The 25,099-nt window shown below is 31.7% G+C and overlaps 1 protein-coding gene across 2 annotated transcripts; it reads left to right on the top strand.

Annotated features, from left to right (window-relative positions):
* The first annotated feature begins 9,557 nt into the window (after positions 1 to 9,557).
* Positions 9,558 to 19,528, top strand: Brd7-9 (Bromodomain containing 7/9). Of its 2 annotated transcripts, XM_088229960.1 has the most exons (12): positions 9,558 to 9,986; positions 10,082 to 10,194; positions 10,471 to 10,833; positions 13,443 to 13,643; positions 14,143 to 14,169; positions 14,727 to 14,859; positions 15,286 to 15,429; positions 15,663 to 15,803; positions 16,419 to 16,552; positions 16,637 to 16,824; positions 16,959 to 17,137; positions 19,038 to 19,528. In XM_088229960.1, the coding sequence occupies exons 1-12, from the start codon at positions 9,941 to 9,943 to the stop codon at positions 19,217 to 19,219; spliced, it is 1,851 nt and encodes a 616-aa protein (XP_088086086.1). In that variant the 5' UTR covers positions 9,558 to 9,940; the 3' UTR covers positions 19,220 to 19,528. The 2 variants fall into 2 exon arrangements, with proteins under 2 accessions (XP_088086086.1, XP_088086087.1); XM_088229961.1 differs by lacking the exon at positions 14,143 to 14,169.
* Positions 19,529 to 25,099: the final 5,571 nt, after the last annotated feature.

Below are 25,099 nucleotides of genomic sequence, written 5' to 3'. Positions count from 1 at the left end.
AACACCAACAGCCAACAGCTAGCAATCTGACAAGGTGAACGCGCGAAGCGATCGTCCGCAGTCCGCGGTTCGCAGGCATCTCACCCGGGAGAGGGGATCCGCGATCCATCGAACTTCGCCTCCGCAAGACCGAATGTTGAGGACAATTCCCATCTTGTAAACATTCGTCAGGTGACTCGCGGTCCCCGCGGCCCGCCACCGCACCCGCCACCCGCTGCCCGCCGACGCTCCTGGGAAAGACAACGCAAACAATAAGGAGTATTGTTACGTGCCGAGATTGTTGATCGATTATGCGTGAAGCTTCGATGGATTATGGTGTGAACGTTTCAGGGGCAATCAGACGAAGATGGCCACAATTAAATTATTATGTCGAAGCCATTTACACCGCAAACCGTTATGTCATCGTTTATGCACTTCATGAGACCGCGAATCGGTTATTTAGTACACATTTAGTAGCCGTGTACCTACCTCAAATATTATTGTTGTAATAATAATGGACTAATCATCTTGAAGTAATTATTAATAAAGTGAGATTTTTACCTATGTGTTCAAACGGTTAAGTATTTACGCCCAGCTTAGTACTATTAAAATGGTATATTATGCACTTGTACAGTCATCGCTGTCCTATTGAATAATTGGATGGGGGGGAGTTTTTAACCACCATATAAAACCATTAGAAACTGTTCAAAAATTTATCTTAAAATAATGCTTCACAAAAATCGCACTTTTTCCTCTTTCCAATTGTTCCAAGAAGCTAAACATTGGGAAATAAGACTAATATATTGTTTTTAATGTTTTAAATATATATTTATGAATCAAAATTTATTTACGAGTAATTTAAATAGATCACTAAGAAGGGATCGTGTGCTAGAAATACCACATTGTAAAACGAGGCTAGTACAGAGACATGCATATTTTATAGGCCCAAAAATGTTACTTTTTCATTGCTGATAATGTTTCGTTAATCACAAAATTTCAAAATTTTCAAAAGATTCATCGGGATGAATTTTTTTATTTATTTTTTTTATTAATAAATTTCATAAAACGTACACGTTTTTTAAAAATTCTATACATATCTACTTTTACACATCTAGTAAATTTTACCACCGTAACTCTCCAAAAAAGAGACTAACTCTTGTGCTTGGAGAGTGACTTACACTGTTGTCGTTGTTTATTATAAGAGGTTATATAATTTTAAATACGAGTACATGAGAAAAAAATAGAAACATAGGATAAATAAAGAAAAAACATAAAACAATAATACATTCATACTTATGAAAATTTTATGTTGTTTTTACACGTGTTCAAAAAATTTCTTAAAATTTACTTATCTATTGATATATTCTTTTTAATAGTTTTTAGTTCATTGGGGAGATTATTATAATTTTGTACACCTTTATAGACAAAGTTATTTTGACCATGAATTGTGTGGAATTTAGGAAATTTAATATTATGTTGGTATTTGAGTGACTTATTCATCTCAAATTCCCTGATGAGTTTGAAAATCCAAAATGAGTTTGTTGTAACTCCTGGGAGTACAAAAAAATAATTTTTGTATGATTTAATAAATAAAAAAAATAAAAAATTCTTATATCTTTTTCCTTTTTTATATATTTGTATAATAGAATTTATTTTATAAAAAGTGTCTACTGTATGAATCTTAAATATTTTAAATAGACTTAAATTACTTCTAGGCAACGCCTGGAAACACTTTTCAATTTTTATACTTCTTATGTCAGTTAGTTTAATCAACAATGTGTTAGGTATGTCTAGATGTTTGTAGACGGGGTGGATTTCACTCCTTATGGAGTTATTGAATACAGTGTGTAATGTGGCTTCTTAAACCAGACAATGGCAATGGTCAAATGCCTGGACTTACCATGTTCCCTTTTCAAAAATATTTCCCGTTCTGTTGCAATAAGTTCAGAAAAATAAACCGTTCATACTTATCGATTGGCGCGATCTCCAAAATAAGTAAATTACCAAATTCGAATCTCTCGTAGGCGATTCGATTCGATTCCCGGTGAGATCAAAACAATAAAACATTTCTTTTCTCGTGTCTGGGTGTTCTGAGAATTGTTTATCCTCTGTAATTGGACCTCATGGCTCATGGCTGTTGCGATGGTAGTAAAAAATCAGAGAAGTTGATACGGGTGGTTTTTATTAGGTACTGAAAAACACGAATGACGCATTGGCTGATTTCCGGTATGCGGTGGGCCTATTTCATACGAATCGTCCAAATCCTCACGTCACGGTAAAATTAGGGTGGACCGACATTCATTATATTATTAAATCAGGTGTAGATTAGTCGACCTCGTAGTGTACTGGTAAGAATCATAATAAATAAAATATACCTAATACAGTGAAAGTACGTTCCAACATATACCCAAAACCGTTTCAAAGACCGTGGGTTTTCCTATCGGTCATTGAAATGTTTTTTTTCTCAATAAACAAGTTACTCTTTTAAAAATGTCAATTTCGAATTGTGTATATTACTGGTGATGACATACAGACTAGAAACCATGTCAGTGACTCAGAAAAGTAGCCAAAAACTAATATGCTCCCAGTGCTCAATGGAAAGACAGATTCTCGGTGTATGTCTAAGAGACAGAATTAGAAATGAAGAAATAAGGGGTCAAACCGGAGTCATTGATATCATAGATTGTACAGCAAAACAAAAATGGCAGTGGGCAGGACACTCGGCGAGGCAAAATGATGGCAGGTGGACACAAAATAAGTGTTGGAATGCCACAAAAAAGATGAGTCGATGATATTGCCTCGATAGCCGGTAAAACATGGATGATAAAAGCGGGTGATAGAAAATAATGGGGACGTTTGGAAGAGGTCCTTATCCAGCAGTGGATAGAACAAGGCTGAAGAAGAAGAAGAAGATAGCGAAATACGACTTCAGTATTTAAGAATATTGGAGAGATAAATCAAATCTAGTATGTATTCTATGAAGACTCGTGTGACATTGCCTCTCAAGGGTTAGACATTCGAACGTTCTCTAGATAGTTGCAAAACATGTTTTTTTTATTATTGTTTATATGAATAAGCATTTTTTTTCATCAACTTTTACGGGTATTTTTTTTACCCGTTTCTAATTCTTATGCAATTTTTGAGAGCCGAAATTCTCAAGAACAACGCAGTCTAATTTTACCGTTGAATTGTATAATTCGCGTTTACATTAATTTAAGAGATGAATTATCTCAAGTCATGCAGCTTCGTAGCGCATAACTTTTACTTTTATTTGTTAAATTTTACATTCCTACCTTTCCCTATTGTAAGTAAACTTTCCTTCCACAAATAAACAAACGTTACATTCGCTTCATTTCTGCGTTTAATAATTAATCAAGTAAATTTATGCACATACATATTTTTGTACATTGAAAATTTCATTATTACATTGGTGTCCATTGTTTGATAAAATCTTCACTAATAGTAATTAATGTATCCGAGTAAAAAAACATACACATTCTAATTTATATAAAACTAATAAATGTGATCAAATAAAAATTGCCAAGGGCTTTAAGAAATCGAATTGATTTAGTCATATTTACTATGACGCTTTTTTTAAATATTCGTTTTCTGTCGCAAATTCATTAAAAAATGTTGATCCATAAATTATTATATTTGTAAAATTAAAAATAAATAAACCATCTATTCCTTTCCCTATCCGCACCCACTCATGATTCTTATTCCAGTATTGATCTTTTTTGTTCCATGCGAGGTAAGATAAAGTGATCAAAGAAAAATCGCAGTGTAAAACAAAAAACAACAGTTTGCGTCAACTTTGCCAGGAATTGAACCTAGAACTTTAAGCATGCTAGGCGAAGGTTCCAATCACTACGAGACGGACATATCTTGTTTTCTCTTTTGAAGATTTTTACCTGAGCGTAGCCAACGAGCCGAAAACACTCGTTCGAGATTCTGGTTCTACTTGACAAATAGAATTGTATTCTTCATCCGCCTGGACACAGGCAAAATAAATTATTACAAATTATTTGTTATTACACATATCAAAAAATTAAAACGATGTTCATTGCCTGCAGCGAAAATCGAATTATATGTATGAGTTATATTTCTTTTTCAGCGAGACATTTTATTTTCGACGTATTTCTTTTTTTTGTTTTTAATTAATCGTCCACCATTTCGAAAATTAATTCGCTTTCCAATCGATTTGTTATATTTGATTATCGGATTCAGTATTGTGACGTAATCTATAGAGTAGATTATTATTGGTTTCATCACTTTTGAAATCGGTCAGAAGAAGAAGTGAAAACCGAAATCCCGAAGAGAATAAAATATCACGAACGAAGAAAATTTAAATTTACGATAATCCGAGATGATTATTCGATTCATGATCTGTTATGGAATATTTATCTAATGGGTGATTCGTTAAATGGTTACGAATGATTGCTATTTGCAAAAACATTTTATTTATGCTCAGTGCTCAGTGCTCCAAAATTTTGATGCCTTGATTATATGATGAAACCATCAAAATTTAAGACCATTAACGCCGTTTGGACATCCCAGAGATAAAAAAATGTAGGTTATATTCATAGATTATCCGTACGCTAACATTTTAATTCATTTGATACTATAATAAATCAATTTTTAAAATGTATTCAGAAATATTGGCATAATATATACAAAAAACGCGTTTCTACAAAAGTCAAATAAATTTTAATCATTGTTTGCAAAACGACGAAGAAAATGAAAGTTTCTCGAAGTGGTCAGGTAACAAAAACAGTTTTACGCATTTTTTTATAAAGGTATCAATTTAATTTAAATAAATTATGGGTAGGTACTGCGTGTTATTATTCTGCAACGAATTTTTTTTTACGAAACGATTCGTGGATCGGTACGTGTTACGCAGGTGGGGGCGATTTAAAAAAAAATGAAAAAGGTTACATTATAAAATTTTATAAAATATTACCATGTGTTTTAGTTACAGAATTAACACTTAACTAAAACTTACTATGAGGCTCTAATTAAATTAATTCACACGTAACGTATTTTGAACACAATGTAGGTACTAGTTTAATAAGTCGTGAATGCGTTTTATAATTCGTCACGAACAGCACTGTAGGTTTAGTCAAAACGTTAGACAATTACTGTTTGTAAACGTAAAATTGAATATTTGTATTTATAGAATGAACATTGTATTGTTAATACGAATGCACGTTTTATAATCGTTTATAATAATTCAGCTCCTACTTTGAACATCCTATATTTCCCCTTCCTATTCTCATAGAATAGTGTAGATTTTTATTTATTTATTTATTCATATTTTACTCTTACAAACTATAATCAATAATAAAAATAATGTGACCTTACTGGGGTTACCCGTGCCGAGGACACTTAACAATACACTTTTTTTTAATGTTTTTACATTTGAGAATAAACAATTAAGACAAACATAATAAACAGTTAATTATCTATTAATCATCTAATTAACAAAATATTCAGACTGTTTTAAAAACAAGGTATATATGTACATTTATATTTATATTGCAAAACGCACAATGAAAATAACAAAAACTTAATATAAGCTATACACTTGTGGAGCAATTGATTCAATATTGGTTACAAAACGCACAATAAAAATAACAAAAACCTAACATAAGCTACACACTTGTGGAGCAGTTGATTCAATATTGGTTTGGGCGAATGAGACAATCCATTTTACTTCTACCTAGCTTCACTATCCATTTTTTTATAGCCTTTTTAAAATTTTTCTCGTTACTAATTGTTTTAATAGGTAGTGGAAATAGGTTATAGATTTTAATTGAATAATACTCAAAATCCCTTATAGATTATGTTAGTTACTTCTATCAATTCTAATGTGTAAAAAACTGTACTATGCAGCATGTTATTTAAAAAAACTTTTTTCACTTTACGTATGTAGCATTATTTGCAAACAAAGGCAGTTTAAATATTTCCCGATGCCTGAGTGTTCTGTATCCCTATCCCTCATTTATTTGTATTTTATTTAGGAGGTTAGTATCTACTTTATAGTAAAAATATATTTTATACAGAAATTTTACATCGAAAACCACGCGGCGCTTTATCAAAGAATTAAAATGAAAAAGAGTTAGAAGTTGCTCATTATTTGAATTTGAATGTCGGTTAGAAATTTGGAACTTATACAAAAGGTACTTTAAGAAATTTTTTTGAACAGATTCTATTGAATTTATATGATTTTGATATTGATATAAGAATACAAACAAAATAATTTACGAGAACCAATGGCATGCATCACTACATCCATATTATTCTCTAGACTAATGCTTTGGTGGGGTGACCATCATTTCAAGGTAGTTCTGCATTAAATTTATTAGGCATGCATCAGTCGTGCACTCGCAAAATATGCTTTTTTTCATTTTATTTACTTACTGTAGTAAAATATTGAGGTTAGACCGGCCAGGCTGAGCGTGTAACTTATGTTACCTTCATCTTTTATAAGTAACATTGTAAATAATGGCCGGAAGCTGGGATTGCCATTTTCTGGCTGATACATCTGTCACCTCTTCAATTCTTTCTTCCCATTCCCCATAATTTACTTTCTTCTTAGGGATAAGCAACAAAAAAAAACATTTCAATTTAAAAAACTAATAAAAATGCAATTTATTGACAATAACAATCATTAAAAAAAAGTTGATGATGCCTGTGGGGAGGATAATTGGTCTGTTGAACAGCCTACCGAGAGAGGTGAATCTTTTCCATGCTGGGATTGCCAGTTTTAGATTCTTCCTCTCTAACTATGTATCATACTGTTTATTAGTGACTTATTCATATTTAAATTTATTGCAACAGAGAGGGAAAACATTTTTGAGAAGGGAATGGTGAATGTTACACAATGTGTAAAGTGGCCACTTAAACCAGCCAATGACAGGTCATAAACCCTGTAAATGCCTAGACTCCCATATTCCCTTATCAAAAATGTTTTCCCTCTCTGTTGCAATAAATTTAAATATGAACGACTCCCTAGGGTGAGAATCCAGCCAGTCTGCAAGCAATTGGACATACTCAAAACATTGTTATTCATATTTGTTTACTATTATTTTATGTTACTTTTTATTTTTATGTGACTACATGTCATTGTGGTTTTTTTGGCGGCCTCCGTGGCATTGTGGTTAAGACGCTTGACTCACACACGGAAGGTTTCGGGTTTGATTCCCAGTGAGAACACAAAAACTCAAAATGTGATTTTTCTCAAGCCTGGGTATTTTGTGCTCTAATTCACCCTAGTAATTGGGACTCCTGGCCTGTTGTGGTGCAATTAAAAAAATAAATTATATTTAACAAGACTTTGAACCATTTTTGTTTTGTATAACTAAACTTAAAATAAGTTTGGACAGTTAACATCAAAATTAAAAATTATATTAACAAACTAATATTGCTCACCTCATCATAAGTTCACAAAAATTAAGCAAAATGATTGTTTCTGAAATGGGTGGTTTTGCTTGTCTCTTTAGTGTACCGTCTACAGTTCTATATTTCTTTAGACATAAATATGGTTCTCGATTTTTCACTCTTAAAAAAAAATAATCCCTAAAACCTGTGCACCTCTGTGCCATGTTTACAAACACTATCTTCATCGGTAGTTATCGAGACAGTATAAAGTGAAATCGATATTTATGTACGAAAATGGGTATATTTGAATGAAAAATTAAAGTAACGTTGTCGGTAATCTGTAATTGAACATGTTTAGAAAATAAACGTGTGCATATTATTTTAGTTTTCAAACAGAAAACTTTATTTTCTTTGTTGATAAAATTGAAGATAAATGTTAACTTTCCATTGTAAAACGTATAATAAATAAATACGAGTGCAATGTTGTTCTTGACGGTATTTATTATTTTACAAATTCTTTTGATTAATTTAAAATAAACATCAAAGCTCTGTTAAGGGTTTGTCTATCTGTTATAATAACAATAAAAAATCCTCTGAAAACAAACAGCAGCGGCACGATGTTTGAATAAATTAATTTGATTTCTAATTTCAATTATTATTATTGCCGACATGTATGGCTTAAATCACCTACTCGCCTTGACTTGATCGTGACTGAGGTGATCACAATAATAATTATTAATAATGAACGTTGATACGATATTGAAGAAACACAGATTTGTAATAATTAATAATAATAAGATATTAATCAACATGTATGTTCATATTTTAGGATAAGCATTTTTTAGTTTTTAAGTTCAGTGGTGTTTTATTTTTTTATTATTTGTTAATGTACTATTGAATTTTTTTTTAATAAAAAAAATATTTATTATTATTTTTAAATATGTTTTGAATATTTTTTTTATTACATTTTTTGAAATCCATATTTTTGTACAAAATGGTACTTTTGATTTTGCAATGCAGTATGCTTTTATGGTTTCTACATGTCCTGTTGTGTATTTTTGAAATTATTACTATGTTTGTACCTCCTGATATTATTTTTATAAATGCCCCTTGAGCGTATTGTAAAATTAAATAAAAAAATGAACTATGCAAAATTTTTCAAATTTTATTTTTCTTTATCGTATTATCAGCGCTATGGTTTTTTTTAAAGCTTTGTGTTTCTGAAGTAACTCCACATGTGACGTCAAAGGTTCTCTTCCGCTTTTTCTTAATCAGCTCTTCACATCCGTACATTAGTTCTTCCGATCCGTACATTATGTAAGGCTGAGACAAGCATAATCAACAAAATCAAGAAATGAGCTCTGCGCTGGTTTGGACATGTATGATGTGATGTGGCGTTCTATCCTCTCTGCCTACCCTTACGGGCAAACGGCATGATGATTTGTTAGTTCTTCCCATTGGTCCATTGACGGCAAGCAAACCGGAAATCTCCCATACCTCTCTTCCATCACTCTAATCATTGGTTGATTCATATGAACTAGTGACGTCGTTCAAAGTAGTTCATTTTTATTAGAATATATACTATATTTTTTATATATTTTTAGGAAACTTTGCTTTACAATTTAATGCTTCAATTTTTACCGCGGGCAAGAAAACAATTATCGTATTCAATTCCCGTAGGGCTGCAGTTCCTCATTACATGGAGTAAAAATATTCAAGTAATAAGTTGGTTTAATACTTTAGTAGTATAAGTACTTAATAAGTAGTAAGTACTTAATAACTTGTATTAATTTTATAATAGGTTCATTTTTATAAAAAAGATTACCTACAAAAATTGTATGAGTATAGGTACCAACGTAATACCAAAAGATTTTTGTACGGTTGAAAGACATTTCTGTGTCCGGGTGGATGCAAAATACACTGATGGTTTGTGTATGTATAATATACTAAATATTACTACATACAAGTAAGACCAACACACTGACTTGTATCTAGTACTAACACATATCTTAATTTTTCTAAAACTCGATCGTGGCTAGAACATCCCAGTTGGGAAGTGAAAAATCTAAATATAGAAAACTAATATAACTTGTTCTACCATCCCCTAACTTATATTTACTAGTAAATACTATTATTTTACCATAGTGGCAGCATTAATATTCCATAGAAACTGAAAAACGAGACAGTTGCGTTCAGCTATCACTTTTATGTCATCTGGCATCATCTGCAATACATTTGATCACGTTATTTCCATTAAGTTTAATTGCATATTAACGAGTGATGAAATAAAAAATATTATGCGTTAACAAATTAAATGTTCAATCAAGCACTTTCTTTTTTGATTTGATCTTTTTCCACCTAAAAACGTTAAATAACTCGTTACGGCTTGTACCAATATTTTGAACGTACTCGATCTATATGCTAGCTGTCGTCGTCAATGAGTAGTCTATGGTTTAGAGGACACAAGCCGAAAATTACAGGGCTTTGCGTGTAATTTTTGAGGCTGAAAAACGATTGTTTTCATAATAAATCAGCGTATATTCGGCATTCGATGAATGAAACTTAATTTATAAGGATAATAATGGAAGAAATAGTGTATTCAAAACAGGATAATGAAAAGTCCGACGGTAAGAAGCGCCACAATTTTATTGCATTTAGTTAAAAAATTAAAGTGTTTTATGAGAACTTACCGCTGTTATTCGTATTTTTATTACTTTTTTAGATCTTCGAGATACTAGCGATGCCGACATGTTTTCCGCTGCTGATGATTGTAAAGACCAGGACGATAATAAATCTAAAAAGGTCAAGAAAAGGAGGAAACGCGAAATAGACAAGGTACGTTATGATGATGATTAATCAAATCATATAATTTAGATTTTCAAATTGTAAATTTTACGTCTAATGAACACACGAAATGTGTTTGTGCTACCTTTTAAAAAAAAAAAATCATTTATTTGAATCGCTAAAAGCTTGTATATCGTATGTCTGCCAAATTTTAACCTCACTTTATCAGTTAAATAATTTATTGAAATTTAATATTTCTTGTTTATCTCAACTTTGGGTACCGGTATTGTGATATGGCAAATGTTGAATTTGAATCTTATTTTCCAGATCAAGTTGGATGATGACGATTGCTCTAATGATGACGAGTCAGGGAATGAAGAACCTTCTGGAAAACGTCCAAAAGAACTAAGTTTCTTGGGAAGTCCAGGACCTCTATCTCCCGGGCATTGCGGCACGAGGGAGCCCCGATCCTGCGTCCTGAACCAGCGACAGAAGAAGAAGCCTCTGTCTCGTCTTCTCGAACAACTTCTGAAGAACTTGGAGAAGAAAGATCAAAACCAGTTCTTTGCATGGCCTGTTACGGATAATTATGCCCCAAATTATTCCACAATAATCAAGCGCCCCATGGATTTTTCCACTATGAAACAAAAAATAGATGATAATGAATATAAATCATTGAATTGTTTTATCGTAAGTACAAGCTGTTATCGTTAAATTACTAAAACAATCTAGAATTCTGATTATTTTAAGTATAAGAATGCACAACAATAATTATCTGCCCTTTTCACAATATGTCTGGTTTTATTACTGGTTCGCTCGGCATTAAATGTTTGTCGAGAGTTTTCTCATTTACGTTACTAAAGTAATGAAATACTTTAATAATTAAGTATTTCATTTGATTTTCTACCCTAAAAAATACTTCTGTATTTTTTCCTTTTTAAAAAATTATATTTAGGAGCCACTACCAAGGTTAGAAATTTATTTATTTATTATATATATACGGCCTAAGCCAATTACAACAGTTACATGAAGAAACATAAATGCAAGAAACTGAACAAAAAGAACATAAAACTATTTAGCAAAGACAAACAAGGGCAAAACAATAATAGTATACAATATATTAAAAAAAGCAAAATGATTTTAAAAAAAAATTAAAACACTGTATCAATCACTTCCTTTATTTATTTAAATAAGACGTACACATGCAAAATAAATGTTTAGATTACAAATAAGGATACACGTTTAATGTGAAAATCATTTATGGATACAAGGGTTGATTTTTTGTATCAGGATATTTTTTTCTGTACTCTTACCAATAAAAGCAAATATTGTTTTTGCTCTTCATCGATTGTCATCAATTTATTATATTCCTCCATTAAAACAACACCGCGCTCAGCAATATTATTCACTACCCGCATAGAATGGACAATTTTCTTTGCAGCCTCAAAATCAGAGTCTTCCTCCCAAGTTTCAACATCTTTATTCAAAAACTCTGATGAGATACCCAATATCTGGAAAAATCGCAAAGAATTGCTAGTCCCAAAGTCTTGTATTCTTTTTTCGGTGATGTGTTCGACATCAATGCATTTTCTTTTTGGTCAATCCTCTACACCTTCGATTCTAGTGCATCTACCATATTTTTCTTATCTTGAACTAAAAATTCATTGTCGAAAAATGCAAAAGACACCAATTCTTCCGTCAAGTACCATAAATGGCCCAGTATTTTTTTCATAGTGACTTTTGCCATTGTTTGGTTTATATTTTCAAAGGACGCAAGGTCCTTTAATAATTGTTAGTTGTTTTTCGGCGCTGAATATCCGACAGAGGCTTGAAATCAGTATTTTAAATATATGATGACTGAAAAAAAAGTATATCATTCATTGCTTTCCCTTCCTTTTTTGTCTGTTTAAACTGATGTTTAAATAGGAAAATCTTTAAACAAAACATAGCTTAAGATATCCATTTAGCACGGTGAAGACCAGCAGGCCTCCTAAATGAAACTCCTTTTTTAGGAACTCCACCCAAGTAAATGATCGTAAGATTCAGCAAATCTTTATAGTTATCTCGAGGTTGATATACTTGAAGTTGTTTTTGAGCAAAAGAAATTCTGTCTGCAGCAACATTATCTATGATTTTTGAGAACGTGGTATCAAAAATTACTGTTTTATAATCACTTTGATCAATTTTATCCCAGTTCTTCTTAAACCTTTTAAGCAATTGGATATCAGGACAACTAGACGGACCGAGTGATTGACTCACTATGGCTTTTAACATAATTTCCATTATATGATGGCGACAAACCAGCCAAAGCATATCTTTTTTCATTTTCTGCTCCAAAAGAATAAAAGCTCCATTTCTCAAACTGATGTTTACAGCTGTAGTGTCAAAACATAAACTTATTATTGTATCGCTCAAGTCCCATGAATTTTTTTGTTTCGTAAACGGCTGATGCACATGCGTCGCCTGTTCCGCTAGGAGCTGATCGACTCCAAGTCCTGATACCAAAATTGGCAGACGATCTACATTTTCATAAACACTTATATCTTCAATTAATTTGCCATCCCAATGAATCGTTAATAGCAAATCAGGTTTGAACTCCCTTCTAAGAGACTGCTATTGATTTTCGATTTTTCAAATGCTGCCGATGAATAGAAGATCTATTAACGTTAAATTCTAAAGGGTCACGTTCTGCACTTTATAAAGTAGATGTGCAACAACAGCAGCTTTTCTATCACTTAATTTATGGTTGGGGAAAGAAAATGCACGCGCTGTCGCAAATGACTGCATTCAAACTGAGGTGCGAATCTCGATGCGGCGAGGGGTTAGGGTTGGGGAAGGAAAGGGAGAGGGGTTAACTGTATGCTATTTCACTTCAAAATAGGGTTATAAACATGCCAGAGTTAATAAGCCGGATCCATAGTTAAGTGGCCATACAATGTTTTTTTCTGAATTTTCGACTTATGGTAGCGACCTCTAAAACCTATTAAAAAAAATGCTTTCATTATTTTAGGGTCGAAAATCATACAACCACTCCATTTTTTAAAAGTTGGAAAATAAGGACCACCCTAATGGGCATACATAATTATACATACCTACATATATTGCAGTGGAGAGAGCAAAATTGCATTTCGGATAAATTATATTTATATAAACACTTGCCCAATATTAAAATGAAAATAAAACAACTTTGTTTTTAATCCCTTTTTTATATTAATTTTAAGTATAGTGACTAACCACAAAGTTAGCGCTTCAAGTATAAATCTTTGAAAAATTTGTTACAATTAATTTTTCATCCCCAGAACGATTTCAAATTGATGTGTAACAATGCTGTTAAGTACAACAAAACTGGCACCGTATACCACAAGGCAGCCAGGAAGTTACTTCACATCGGGCTGCGGCAGCTACAGCCTGGCAAGCTCCGACCTCTAGGAAACATTCTCACATATATGTACGAGATACCCCTCAGAGAACTCGGTTTCGATATGGGCAAAATGGATGTTGTAAGTAATTTCTTATTCATAACATATTCTTATTCGTGTCAATTGATTTTCATCACTTTCCTTCATCGAAGAAATCACAATTCATTGGCTTGTTTATCATAAAGATATTTGTGTGTTTCCAATCGTACATTCGTTGTGAAAAAACATGTTTCATAAATCACTGTTCCGCATTTAGCATTAAAAATAAACTGTCACTTGTTATATGTATAATATGTACTCCATAATAAATACTGTGATGTTACTCGAATACATTGTTCTGAATTGTGGCAACATTATTACATAATATATCACTTAATGTGGACTTAAGTTTGAGTTCAAAAGTTATCAAAGTTTTTTATCTCACTCATTTGTGTGTTCAATGTTTCGATGGCAGTACCAGTATTACATTTATATTTATATCAGTGATTTAAAAAACATTTTTGTACATGTGACATTTTTATTTCTCTGTTGCGTTTTTTTTTTAATCGTTAAATTAATCATCATTGTAATCTTATGAAAGCCGCCTAAACCAGCCGGACGATTCAAGGTAGGCTTATATGTGAGTGTTTAAAGTAGTAGATACATCCATTTTATGTCATTTTTCGCTAATGTCAATTTTATTTATATTTTTTGAAATTATTATTAGAGAATAATTCTATTGCTAGTTTTATTTTTAAAGTTATTTTACTCTTTTTGCTTTTGGGATTTTTAAGACTCGCTAGATATTATTTACAACTGCATGTTTAGATTCAATTTCACATGTGCTATAACTACTATAAATAAATTGTAAATGTGATTACAATATAATATTACTTCTTTCTATATATACATATACACATGCAACAATAGAGACATTTTGTCTTTGAATAAAACATACCTACTATTATAAACAAACTACTACTTATATCAGATATTTTTATTAAAATTTCATATGCATAGTTGTTGAAATACATATACCTGAACACGTTTATGGACAAGTATTAGTGTTTACTTTAATGATTAAACATGTGAAATAAAAAATATGTGTTTTGATTGTCCACAAACGTTATTCTTAATCATTGTTAGCAAGCAGTGACATCTGTAAAAGATTTTCAATATTTTTAGAAGGCTCTTAAACAAGAATTCTCAAATAATGGATTAGACGGAGCTAAAGATAATGCGTCTAGTGCTGATGATGAAGTGAAATTAAAGATGGAGGCAGTTAGAGAACAACACAGGAGACGTTTGGCAAAGAAAGGTTAGATTTGTTTGATTGTATTATTTAAGACTTCTAAAATAATTGCCGACACATTAAAAAATTAATAAAAAATACTCATTTACAATGTTGTAGTGCCGTTTTCAAATGAGAAAAAAAGCTTAATTGCGGAATGTGTACTGTATACCTTGTAATAAATTAGCCATTTTTCAATGTAATTCATCTGTTGTTGGTTCTAATTACATAAATCTGACATTTCATATACTAATGTCTTTGGAATGTTAATTTACATTAGTTTGTCAAACCTTTAAATTTGTTGATACCTACTCCAGTATGTTTAGTCAGTCAGTATTGCATTAAATAACTAATGGACTAACTTCATAAATAATTAACTGAGAAAATGGATTTTGAAAATATCATTCTTGTTTTATTTTTATTGTTTTTTAAATGCAGTTGTTATGTTTTCAGCTTTTCCTCGTATGGATGCTAATGGCTATACATCCCTTCAAATATTAGTAGATAATGATGGAATGTCTCCAGCCAATAACCAGCGACCTGTGTCCCTGGGAGTATATACAGGCAGAATAGCGCATGGAACTGGTACTCTGCAAGGTAAGACTGCCAAAGTGTTGAATATACATTACTTAAATTACATTGTAAAAAACAAAAATATGCAATGCATGTGGACTTTCCAAATAAAGCATCGAGTAATCACCACTTTATTAGGTAATCATAGCTAACACTGTTAACTTGATTTTATGTGTAATTTTACATAACTTAAGTCTTGCAATTTTTACTGGTTTGTATAGCGTAAAAGTAATTGTCTAAAAACTTATCTCTTGCAGGATTTAAAGAAGATCGTAGAAATTTGGTTAAAGGTGTGAAACCCTTAAATTATGGTGCTTTCGGGTCCTATGCACCAAGTTATGACTCTACATTTGCTACACTGTCTAAAGAAGACTGCCATTTACTGTACCACACATATGGTGAGTCACATGTATATTTTATTAACTTTTTGTCTACATTTATTGTGTTTATATACTGTTTTTTTATTTAAGTAAATCGTTGTGGAAAAATATTTTAAAAATAACACTTGCGTCAACAAAACTCGACTAAAATTTAAATATTGTCATCTACCATCGTGCATAACATAATTTACATCTTTTTTGCCAAATATGTTTTTTTGTATTTGATTTTATTCTTTTCTGAAAAAAATGTATGAACATGACTTTTGAGGAAGCTTATTTTTACAAAAAAAAATTCCTTTGCATAAAATGATCAAAACTGCTTTGTGGTAAATATCACATACTCAGTATTTATGTATATTATAATATATAGTAAGTACATTATATACAGGGACATGCATTTCATATAAATATATAAACAGTGCCAGTGTCTATTGCCAACATTATTTGATTATTATAAAATTATTTTGAATTTTTCGAAGTAGTCGATTAATTAATATAAATTTCTGTTTGAATTGTAAATTGCCTTATTTTATAAATTATTTTATTTAATGTGCTGTAAGCGTGTTTGTGCATTTTGCTCTCATATTACGTACAACCATTATCAATGTTATTAACAACATGTAATGTCTTTAGGGGAAGAAACTGGTCTATCAACTAATGAAGGATTATTGAGATTTGCGGAAGATTCTCCATGGAGTTGTATTTTTAATATGGAAGAACTCTTTCCACCGAGAAAACCTCCGAAATCAAACGATATTTTTTCAGAGGTAACATGTTTTTAAAAAATAATTTGATGAAAATTTGTATTTTAAGAATTAAAAAATATCAACGGCCTACATTTTAATTTCTAGATGGAAACTATTAACGTCAAAGTGGATATAGAAAACCTACGAACACTCTCAGACTTAGGTATTGACGTAGACTTCTTGGCTGATATGGAGGAGGAAATAGCCTTTTCGCAACAAGACTTTGGGCTCAAGCAAGCTCTGCAGAATAACCTGATAGCATTAAGAAGATTAGAAACAGAACAAAGAGAAAGGTTCGTTTTTACTATCCATTATATATGAATGTAAAGTTAATTTATTAATGATGTTCAACTCGCTGTAGACAAATTTACATCGATGTTGAATGATAAAAAATGTTCATTACGTCTACAAAATATTTATCTTACAGATTATCACAACCCATTCCGCCTCATCTGTCCATGGTTCCTAAACCATCATTAGCAGAGGAGGAGGTCGCTCGGACTGTCATTAGCAACTTGAAGGATATGGCTGCTAAAGTACAACCCAAACACGTGGCACCACTCGTTAGTATCAGGAAAGCTATGGGAGTTACTCTGGATCATTTAGGTAATACATACAATACATTATTTTAAAATATTAAACGATTAAATAAACATGAAAAAATGAATGCAATTTTTCTCTAACCAGGATCTTTGGGCTTGTAAATAATGTGAATTATTATGGGGTTCATAAATATGTTACAAAAATAATATCTTTTGAATGTCTTCAATCAAATAAAATGTTAAGACATTGTCTCATAGATTTGCTTTGGGTGTATTTTTATGGCAATGAAGACACTTTTATTCTGTGATGCAAATAAATATCAGTATGTTATTAAAGCTTGATAAATTGTCATGCTGAAACCTAAATGTTATTATAGCAAGATGACGAATTGCTTATTTTGTATTCACATTTGTGCATTAGCGGATGGATATTTTCAAATGGATATTTCGTCCAATCAATTGATAAAATAAAATTTATTGATTTGGGTTTCTAAATGTGTGCGGAATAAAAATAAATACTAAAATAGAAGTAGCATGGATAGTAAAAGAACTTGAAAAGGAGGAGAAATTTAAAGATGAGAATCACGAGAGCGCTTTGTGAATGTGAACGAAGATGTGAACTACAAACTGATAAATGTTGAAATATGAAGTACCAATGAACAGAAGTGAGACGGTGTGATAATTATGAGCCATTTAATTTTTTATCTTTTATCAAATAATTCCACGCACCAGTCACAAGTTGCCTTGCCTTATTGTAGCAAATATTCAAATATATTGAAATGAAAGTAAAAAATTCAAATAAATGTTAAGATTGGGAGTGACTAATTAATACTTTTAAAAAAACCAATACAAAACAATTCAAGACCCAAAAAACTCACCAAAAAAAGTTGCATAATAGTGTTATTCTTGTAGCTATTGCATTTCACTCAATTTTATTTTAGTTCAGTCTATATTTATATTGTATTTACTGATTTAGTATTTCGTCTATGTAGGTTTAATACCGCATGTAAGTAAAAAAAATCACAATACGTTTTCTTGACGTGTTCGATTGAATGGGACAAGCCGCATCCATTGGTATATTTAAATTTCGAAATCGACCAATAGTCTGGCTGTATTTGATTAAATTCAGTACCCCAAATGAATTTTCCCTACTAAAAAAGCAAATCAATACTGCGGATATCCCTCAATCCAATACAGCGGATGAGACATATTCAATTTGCGTAAAGCATAAAAATAATGTAAATGAATGCCTCGTCACGGGTTATGCCCAGTGAGGTGTTCATATAGAAAAAAAAAAAAACATAAAGTTTTATGTGAAATAAATATATAGGTAAAGGCAATACCACAGATACGCCATACACAACTGACTGCCACATTTAACTTCGTATAGATGCATACAAAAAAAAGGCATTTTCTCAAGTAAAAATAAATTGTATTTCTTCAGTGTAGTCATTAAGCAACAAATTCTTGTTTTTCGGCAAATCGCTTCCAAAGTTTCCATGTCTTTATAAACTACATACATTTTATAAAATTAATGACTTCATCCGCAAAACAGCCATTCCATGGCAAAAAATGTATTGATGACTTCATATGTGTCAGGTTGTGGTCCTGTGGTTAGTGTCTCAGACTCACGGATCAAAGGTCCATGGTTCGAATCCCACTCTACCCCAACTTAATTTCCATTTTCCAATAGTTAGTTATTTACAACTCGTTGCAAACGGCCCTCAAAATGTTTGAGTAAATCATAAGATTGAAAATATTTCGTTTAAAAAATAAAATTATATTCTCATAGTTTACATAAAAAATAACCCAAAATGATTTATAACTCGGTTGTACCCAAAATATTACTTGATGACTTGTTGCGCTACACCGACGACGAGTAGCGAGACAATATTCTATCATAATCAAAATTATTTACATAATATTCAATGTAGTTTTAATTACAGCGACCTTTTATATTTCAGATACACCAATGTCAGTCGATGAATTCAATGACAACTCATCAGAACCTGATCACACGAGCAGATCAGATGGTGCCGAGATGGAAAAGTGTATCAAAGAGGAGACTGCAATTAATATTAATTCTCAACTAAAACAATTTATCTCAGAGTTCAAACCAAATGGTGATAGTATTAAAATTGAATAAGCTTTAGTGAAATAGTGATGGTGTAAATACGAGTAATTTACTTTCTGTATCTGCCAACTCAACATGCTAACTAATCAGTATGCTTCATGGAACTAATAGACATTTACAAGCCCGAAGTCGATACATTTCAATTTGTGGGTAAAATTACCCATTGCCTTCATTTTATAATGGACTTACGTTGTGACCAGACGTGATGCTACGCAGAAAAATGCAATTTTTTTTAAATGAGCAAATGCTTTAATCATATTGCAACTGTGCAAAACATTCGTAAATACAATACAATTTATTAAATAAGCAGATAAAAATAAAGTTATGTGGTTTTAATTTTTTTTTTTGTGTTATTATTATTTAAGCCATGATTTTTTAAATTTTGAAATTACTCCGCCTGCGACGTCACAAGTTTTAGTCGGGGAGTTCTGCTGATTGGTGAGTAGGCTTGCCGGATACCGAAAATCTATCACAACATTCTATCATTGGTTGATTCTTAAGAACCTGCAACGTAGTTCAAGGTAGTTTATTGCAATAATTTTGATAAATTTTTTCATACATTTTTGAGAAATTTTGCTCTGTAATTAAATGCTCTAATTTTTACTGCGTGTAAGAAAACATTTAAAAAATAAATACAAATATCCGTAGCAATGAAGTACCTCATTAGTCAAATGGTAAGCGCGTTTGCCTACAATGCAAGAGAACTCAGGTTCGATATGGTCAACATGAAATATTGATTTAGAAATGTGTTTTTACACTCGAGTGTTTCACAGTCCCTGGACTGATGCGTAAGATTTATCATCTTATCTCCATATAATGAATAAAATTATCAAGATATGCTGTGGTTAGTGCACCAATGCACCATTAGGTTTGGAAAGGTTATAAAAACTATGACGATAATATGATGTGAATTATATTTTATAGCTACATTTTTCACAATTTCAATGCAAACAAGCTGACATAAGTTATAACACTGACAGCAAGTATTTTAGCTTTGTCAACTTAGCAGAAAAACGAAATAAGAAATTAAATGTATCTCTTTCTCGCACAATGATTACATGTGTATTGTAATTTACTATCTCATTTCCAATAGTCGAGGCCAATGCAATATTTGCTAAATATGAGATACGGCTAATAAGAGAATAAATTTATAATGTGTGTATTTATTATGGTCAGTGCTTGGTCCTACATATTTAAAAATTTTAAAGGTCTATTGTATAATTTAAATTTTTTTAAATTTTTTTTTTCAAAAATATTTACAAAAAATTCTTAAATTAAAGTCCTGCTGAGTTGCATACATACAACTCGTCAGCAGGTTCTTATAAATTACGTTAATTATTTACACTTAGCCTACATTAACAATAATTTTACTTGAAAAACAATTACAGATTACATTTTGAAAAATTAAAAACTATCACTAATACAAAAAACTTTTTTCTAATAACCATAATTTGAGCAAACGTCGAACTCCTGTATTTAACTCAGTATTTTTAATATTGTTTGGTAACATATTAAATATTTTAGGTATACTGTATTGCAGTGTCCTTTTGCCATATTTATTGCAGTATCTAGGAACAGCTAGCCCTTCCATACTAGTAAACCTGGTGTTGTAATCATGTACCAACTTGAGTTTATACTCGGAGTGCGACGCTGCTGCTGATATTTTTCTTCTTCATTTTGGCAGCACAATTATACAATGTTTGCACTGGATGATTATTAAGCTCCACAAGCGCACAGATCCGATGCACTTCGGTCCAAATAACTCCGGTTTCTTCCTACTTAATCAAGTTTAATTACATTTATAATAATACTATCATATTTTTATTATTGTAATATTATATTTATGTCCTAAGTCAATTTCAACACTTACTCATCGAAAAATATATACTAAGGAAATTAAACATTACATGCAAACACATTTAGCAAGGCTAAACAAGAACAATGAAATAATAGTGTACAATATATTTTAAAAAACGTGATCTACATTTACAAGACTTTGAGCTAAGTCATTCCAATACTTCTATATCCTACACTGTATTAGTGACGAAGAGATCTACAAAAAGCAGGACGATCTATCCAAGTTGTGTGAAGAATTTATTAATTTACGCATTCGGGACAATGCTCTTAGAAGATATAATTTTTGTATACATTCTTCCGCATGGTTTTATTAACTAAAAATAAAAATAGTGCACACATTTGATCAATTCTGTCTTAGAGCGGGCAGAGCCTTATTAGATGGAGACTAACCTAACCAGAGGACGCTACATATGGACCGTATTCAGGTCAAAAGCTTCGAACCACAATTCTGGAAAATGCGATTTCATTATTTCAAATGTGTTTTAAACCAATTGCATAGTCTTATACACATTCTAGCAAAAGGATGTAAATTGCAAATATCTATTGACTTAAATCCTTTCGCTAGAATGTGTATAAGACCTATGCAATTAGTTAAAAACATATTGAAAATAATCAAACGCCTTTTCCACAATTGTGGTTTGAATTCTTTGACCTAAAACACGGTCAATATGAAATATTTATATGCTTTGGTGTTATATTATAGATTTCCTGAATAGAAATATGTGTAATAAATGAATAAATAAGTACCAGATATTAGTTCTTTGTTAAATTGAGACAAATATATGACTACAATAGAAAATAAAATAGGAATAATGCAACATACATACATATTAATATGTATAAAAAGTATTGATTTATTAACATATTACAACAGAGACGAATATCATTTTAGAGAAGGTAATGTAGAAGTCTAGGCATCTACAGGGCTTATGACCTGTCATTGGCTGGTTTAAGTGGCCAGTTTACAAACTGTGTAACATTAAGCGTTCTGCCCATATTTGGTGATAAGCCTAAGGTAGATGCCTAGACATCCATATTACCTTCTCTAAAATGATCTTCATCTCTGTTATACACCGCAAGACAAAAAAAATTACGAGTTTACCTTCTACCGCGCCCCTTGACTTTACTGAACCCTTTTTCTAAGAAATCCTTTATCGATACCTCTTTCTTTTGTTTAATAAATTAAGGACACTATGTGTCACCTTTCTACAATATTTACATTTTAAAATGTCTCAACAGTCTTGTTTTACCCGCGTTTGAGTGAACATAACACAACAATCATGGAAAGTGCAAAGCAAATGTCGATTGCGATAAAATCCAAAATAATCACATTGTCGCAAGAAAACATATCTAATTGTGAAATATCTCGTCGAGTTGGGTATTCAGAAGGTGCAGTGAGGTTTTTATTTAAAAAAATCCAAGAAACTGGATCCATAGAACGGAAAAAAGGAAGCGGACGGGGGCGCGTGACATCTGCCCGAGATGATCGCTTAATAAAAAAAATTGTTATGCGCGATCGATTTTTAACGGCACCTGAAATACACGCAGAGGTGCAGTCTACCAGCACATCAACATTTTCAGTAAAAACAGTGTCCAGGCGGCTGTTGGAGCATGGTTTCCAAGCACGGAGTCCCGCAAAGAAACCATTACTCACGGACAAAATGAAGAAGGCTAGACTGGATTGGGCGAAAGAGCACCAGAATTGGACCTTGGAGGATTGGCAAAATGTTGTTTTCTCTGATGAATCAAAATTCAACCTTTTTGGTCCAGACGGCAGAAAGATAGTTCGACGAAAACGTGGGGAAAGATATCATCCGTCGTGCGTCACTCGAACCGTTAAACATTCACCCTACGTGATGATTTGGGGGTGCATGACAGCATACGGTTTAGGACCTCTAAATTTTGTACAGGGTACGATGAATGCCATTCAGTACAAAAAAGTGTTAAAAAAACATATTATTCCAACAATCGAGGACATTACGCAGTATACCGCGGACCCAATTTTTCAGGACGATTCTGCGCCGTGCCATAGAGCCCGCACTGTGAGTACAAATATATATATTTTTAAATGCATTTTGTGACCACATGATAAATAATTTATTGTTTTTTTATAGATCAATGAATTCAAGGAGAAAATTGGCTTAAAATCGTTGACGTGGCCCGGGAATAGCCCTGATTTGAACCCGATAGAAAATTTATGGGCGATTATGAAAAAAAAAGTCGGGAAAAAAAAATCAAAAAACATTGAGGAATTAAAAAAAAACTTAATTCAAGTTTGGGAAGAAGAAATAACATCAGAAATTTTAGATTCGCTTTACGCTTCTCTAAATAATAGAATTTTACATGTTATAAAAAATAAAGGTGAATTCACTAAGTACTAAATATTTTTAAATGTTATAAATATGTTTAAATGTAAAATACTTTAATTTAAAATAGAGCGATAAGAACCTACTTCTTAAATATGAATTAAAAAATAACATGTCTTTTATTATTCCATCACAAACACTCGACCATAAATGAACCGTTATGGGTCTCTAAGGTTCGGGTAATCTGATACCTGATATATAATGGCAATTTCTAAGTACAATTCATGAGTAAGATTTTTTATTTTAACCTTGAAATAACGAGTAGTCATCACATATGTCAAACAATATAAAAAAAACTAATTAAATATCAAGAATAATTCATTATATGTCAATTTTAGTTTTTTTTGAGAACTCGTAAATTTATTTGTCTTGCGGTGTATGTTAATATTAACAGCTCCCCAGGGAATTGAATCCAGTCCTTGTCTACAAAAATTTGGACAAACTAAAAATATTATTGTTTTATAATGTTTGATAAAAACAAATATCAGGAAATAAATGTAAGATTCCAGAAAAAGGAATTTAACTCTTTATTTTATGGAATCTGAAGGGTTTCCATTTGCATGCACAAAAATACATTTTAAATACCTAAATGCCTCATGTGGTCAATGCTCAGAGTAATAATGCATACCTAGAGAGAAGCCCCAACACTATGTTTCTTAGAACGCAAGCGATGTTGGTCTGTTGGCTAGCAACCAATAGCTGGCTATTTTTTTTTATTTGACAACATAAACATAACGGTTCGATCGGGTGCTTTTGTAGCTGTGCTTGGCTTTGTTTGTAAATAACTTGGATATTTACAATATAATAAATGAAAATCGACTATGGTGAATTGCAATATGTTTGGTTGCAGCAGTAGGAGCGCCAAAGGTGTTAAAGGAGTCAGTTTTCACAGGTAATTGATTCCGAATATTTTTCCATGATTTACATTGATTTTTGGCATTTATTGTCCCGACATGTGTATTATGTTGTTTAAAAACTTTCCTTATATCAACATATTTACTTCAGATACTATTTTTTCTCAATTTAGGAGATACATTTGTGAATTTACAGACAGTTGATTACGGGCAATATGTCAGGGCCGCACTAGGCATCCATATTAAGTTTGAGTTTTTATCGAGTAGAGGTCGATTAAAATTTCGCTGGAAAATAGCAACGTTAATCTTGAAATCGCATCTAAAATGACGTGTCCAAATTTCAGGCTGCTACGACTCGCCATTTCGGAGATGTGACAGACAAACAAACTCAACAAAGGACTTTGGTTCAATGGAGTTGGGATTCATGTATCAATAAATATAACATAAATATATTGTGAATAAATAAATAAAAAATTAAACACAAACGTGTATTTTCAGTTTTATAAAATAAATATAGGCGAATTATAAAAAAATTGATTGGAATAACCCTGCAATGATAAATACACAGGTACATATTTAAAAGTAATTACAACGCCAATTAATATTAGTTTGGCAATTCTCGACCTGAGTACGGCCCATTGTTTTGCTGCGAACTGTAGCTAACTTAATACCCAATAGTCATAGAACGGTTTTCCTATGTTTGGGCTCCTCTTTAGGTACGCATTATTACTCTGAGGGTCAATGCCTCAGGTTACGTTACCAGGTATGAATCCCATTGATAAAAAATGCACATGTATGTATTTATGTAAAGACCT

This window comes from Micrasema longulum, unplaced genomic scaffold (genome assembly GCF_059751315.1).
Source record: "Micrasema longulum isolate JH-2025_06_02 unplaced genomic scaffold, ASM5975131v1 h1tg000725l, whole genome shotgun sequence".
Classification (NCBI taxonomy): domain Eukaryota; kingdom Metazoa; phylum Arthropoda; class Insecta; order Trichoptera; family Brachycentridae; genus Micrasema; species Micrasema longulum.
The sequence above is the reverse complement of the archived record's forward strand: the minus strand, read 5'-3'. Positions and strand labels throughout refer to the sequence as shown.

Excerpts from the sequence above, each read along its gene's own strand:
- Brd7-9 (XM_088229960.1), top strand. The coding sequence starts at position 9,941 with ATGGAAGAAATAGTGTATTCAAAACAGGATAATGAAAAGTCCGACG. Across the intron at positions 9,987-10,081 it reads GGATAATGAAAAGTCCGACG|ATCTTCGAGATACTAGCGAT; the intron begins GTAAGAAGCGCC and ends TTACTTTTTTAG. Across the intron at positions 10,195-10,470 it reads GGAAACGCGAAATAGACAAG|ATCAAGTTGGATGATGACGA; the intron begins GTACGTTATGAT and ends CTTATTTTCCAG.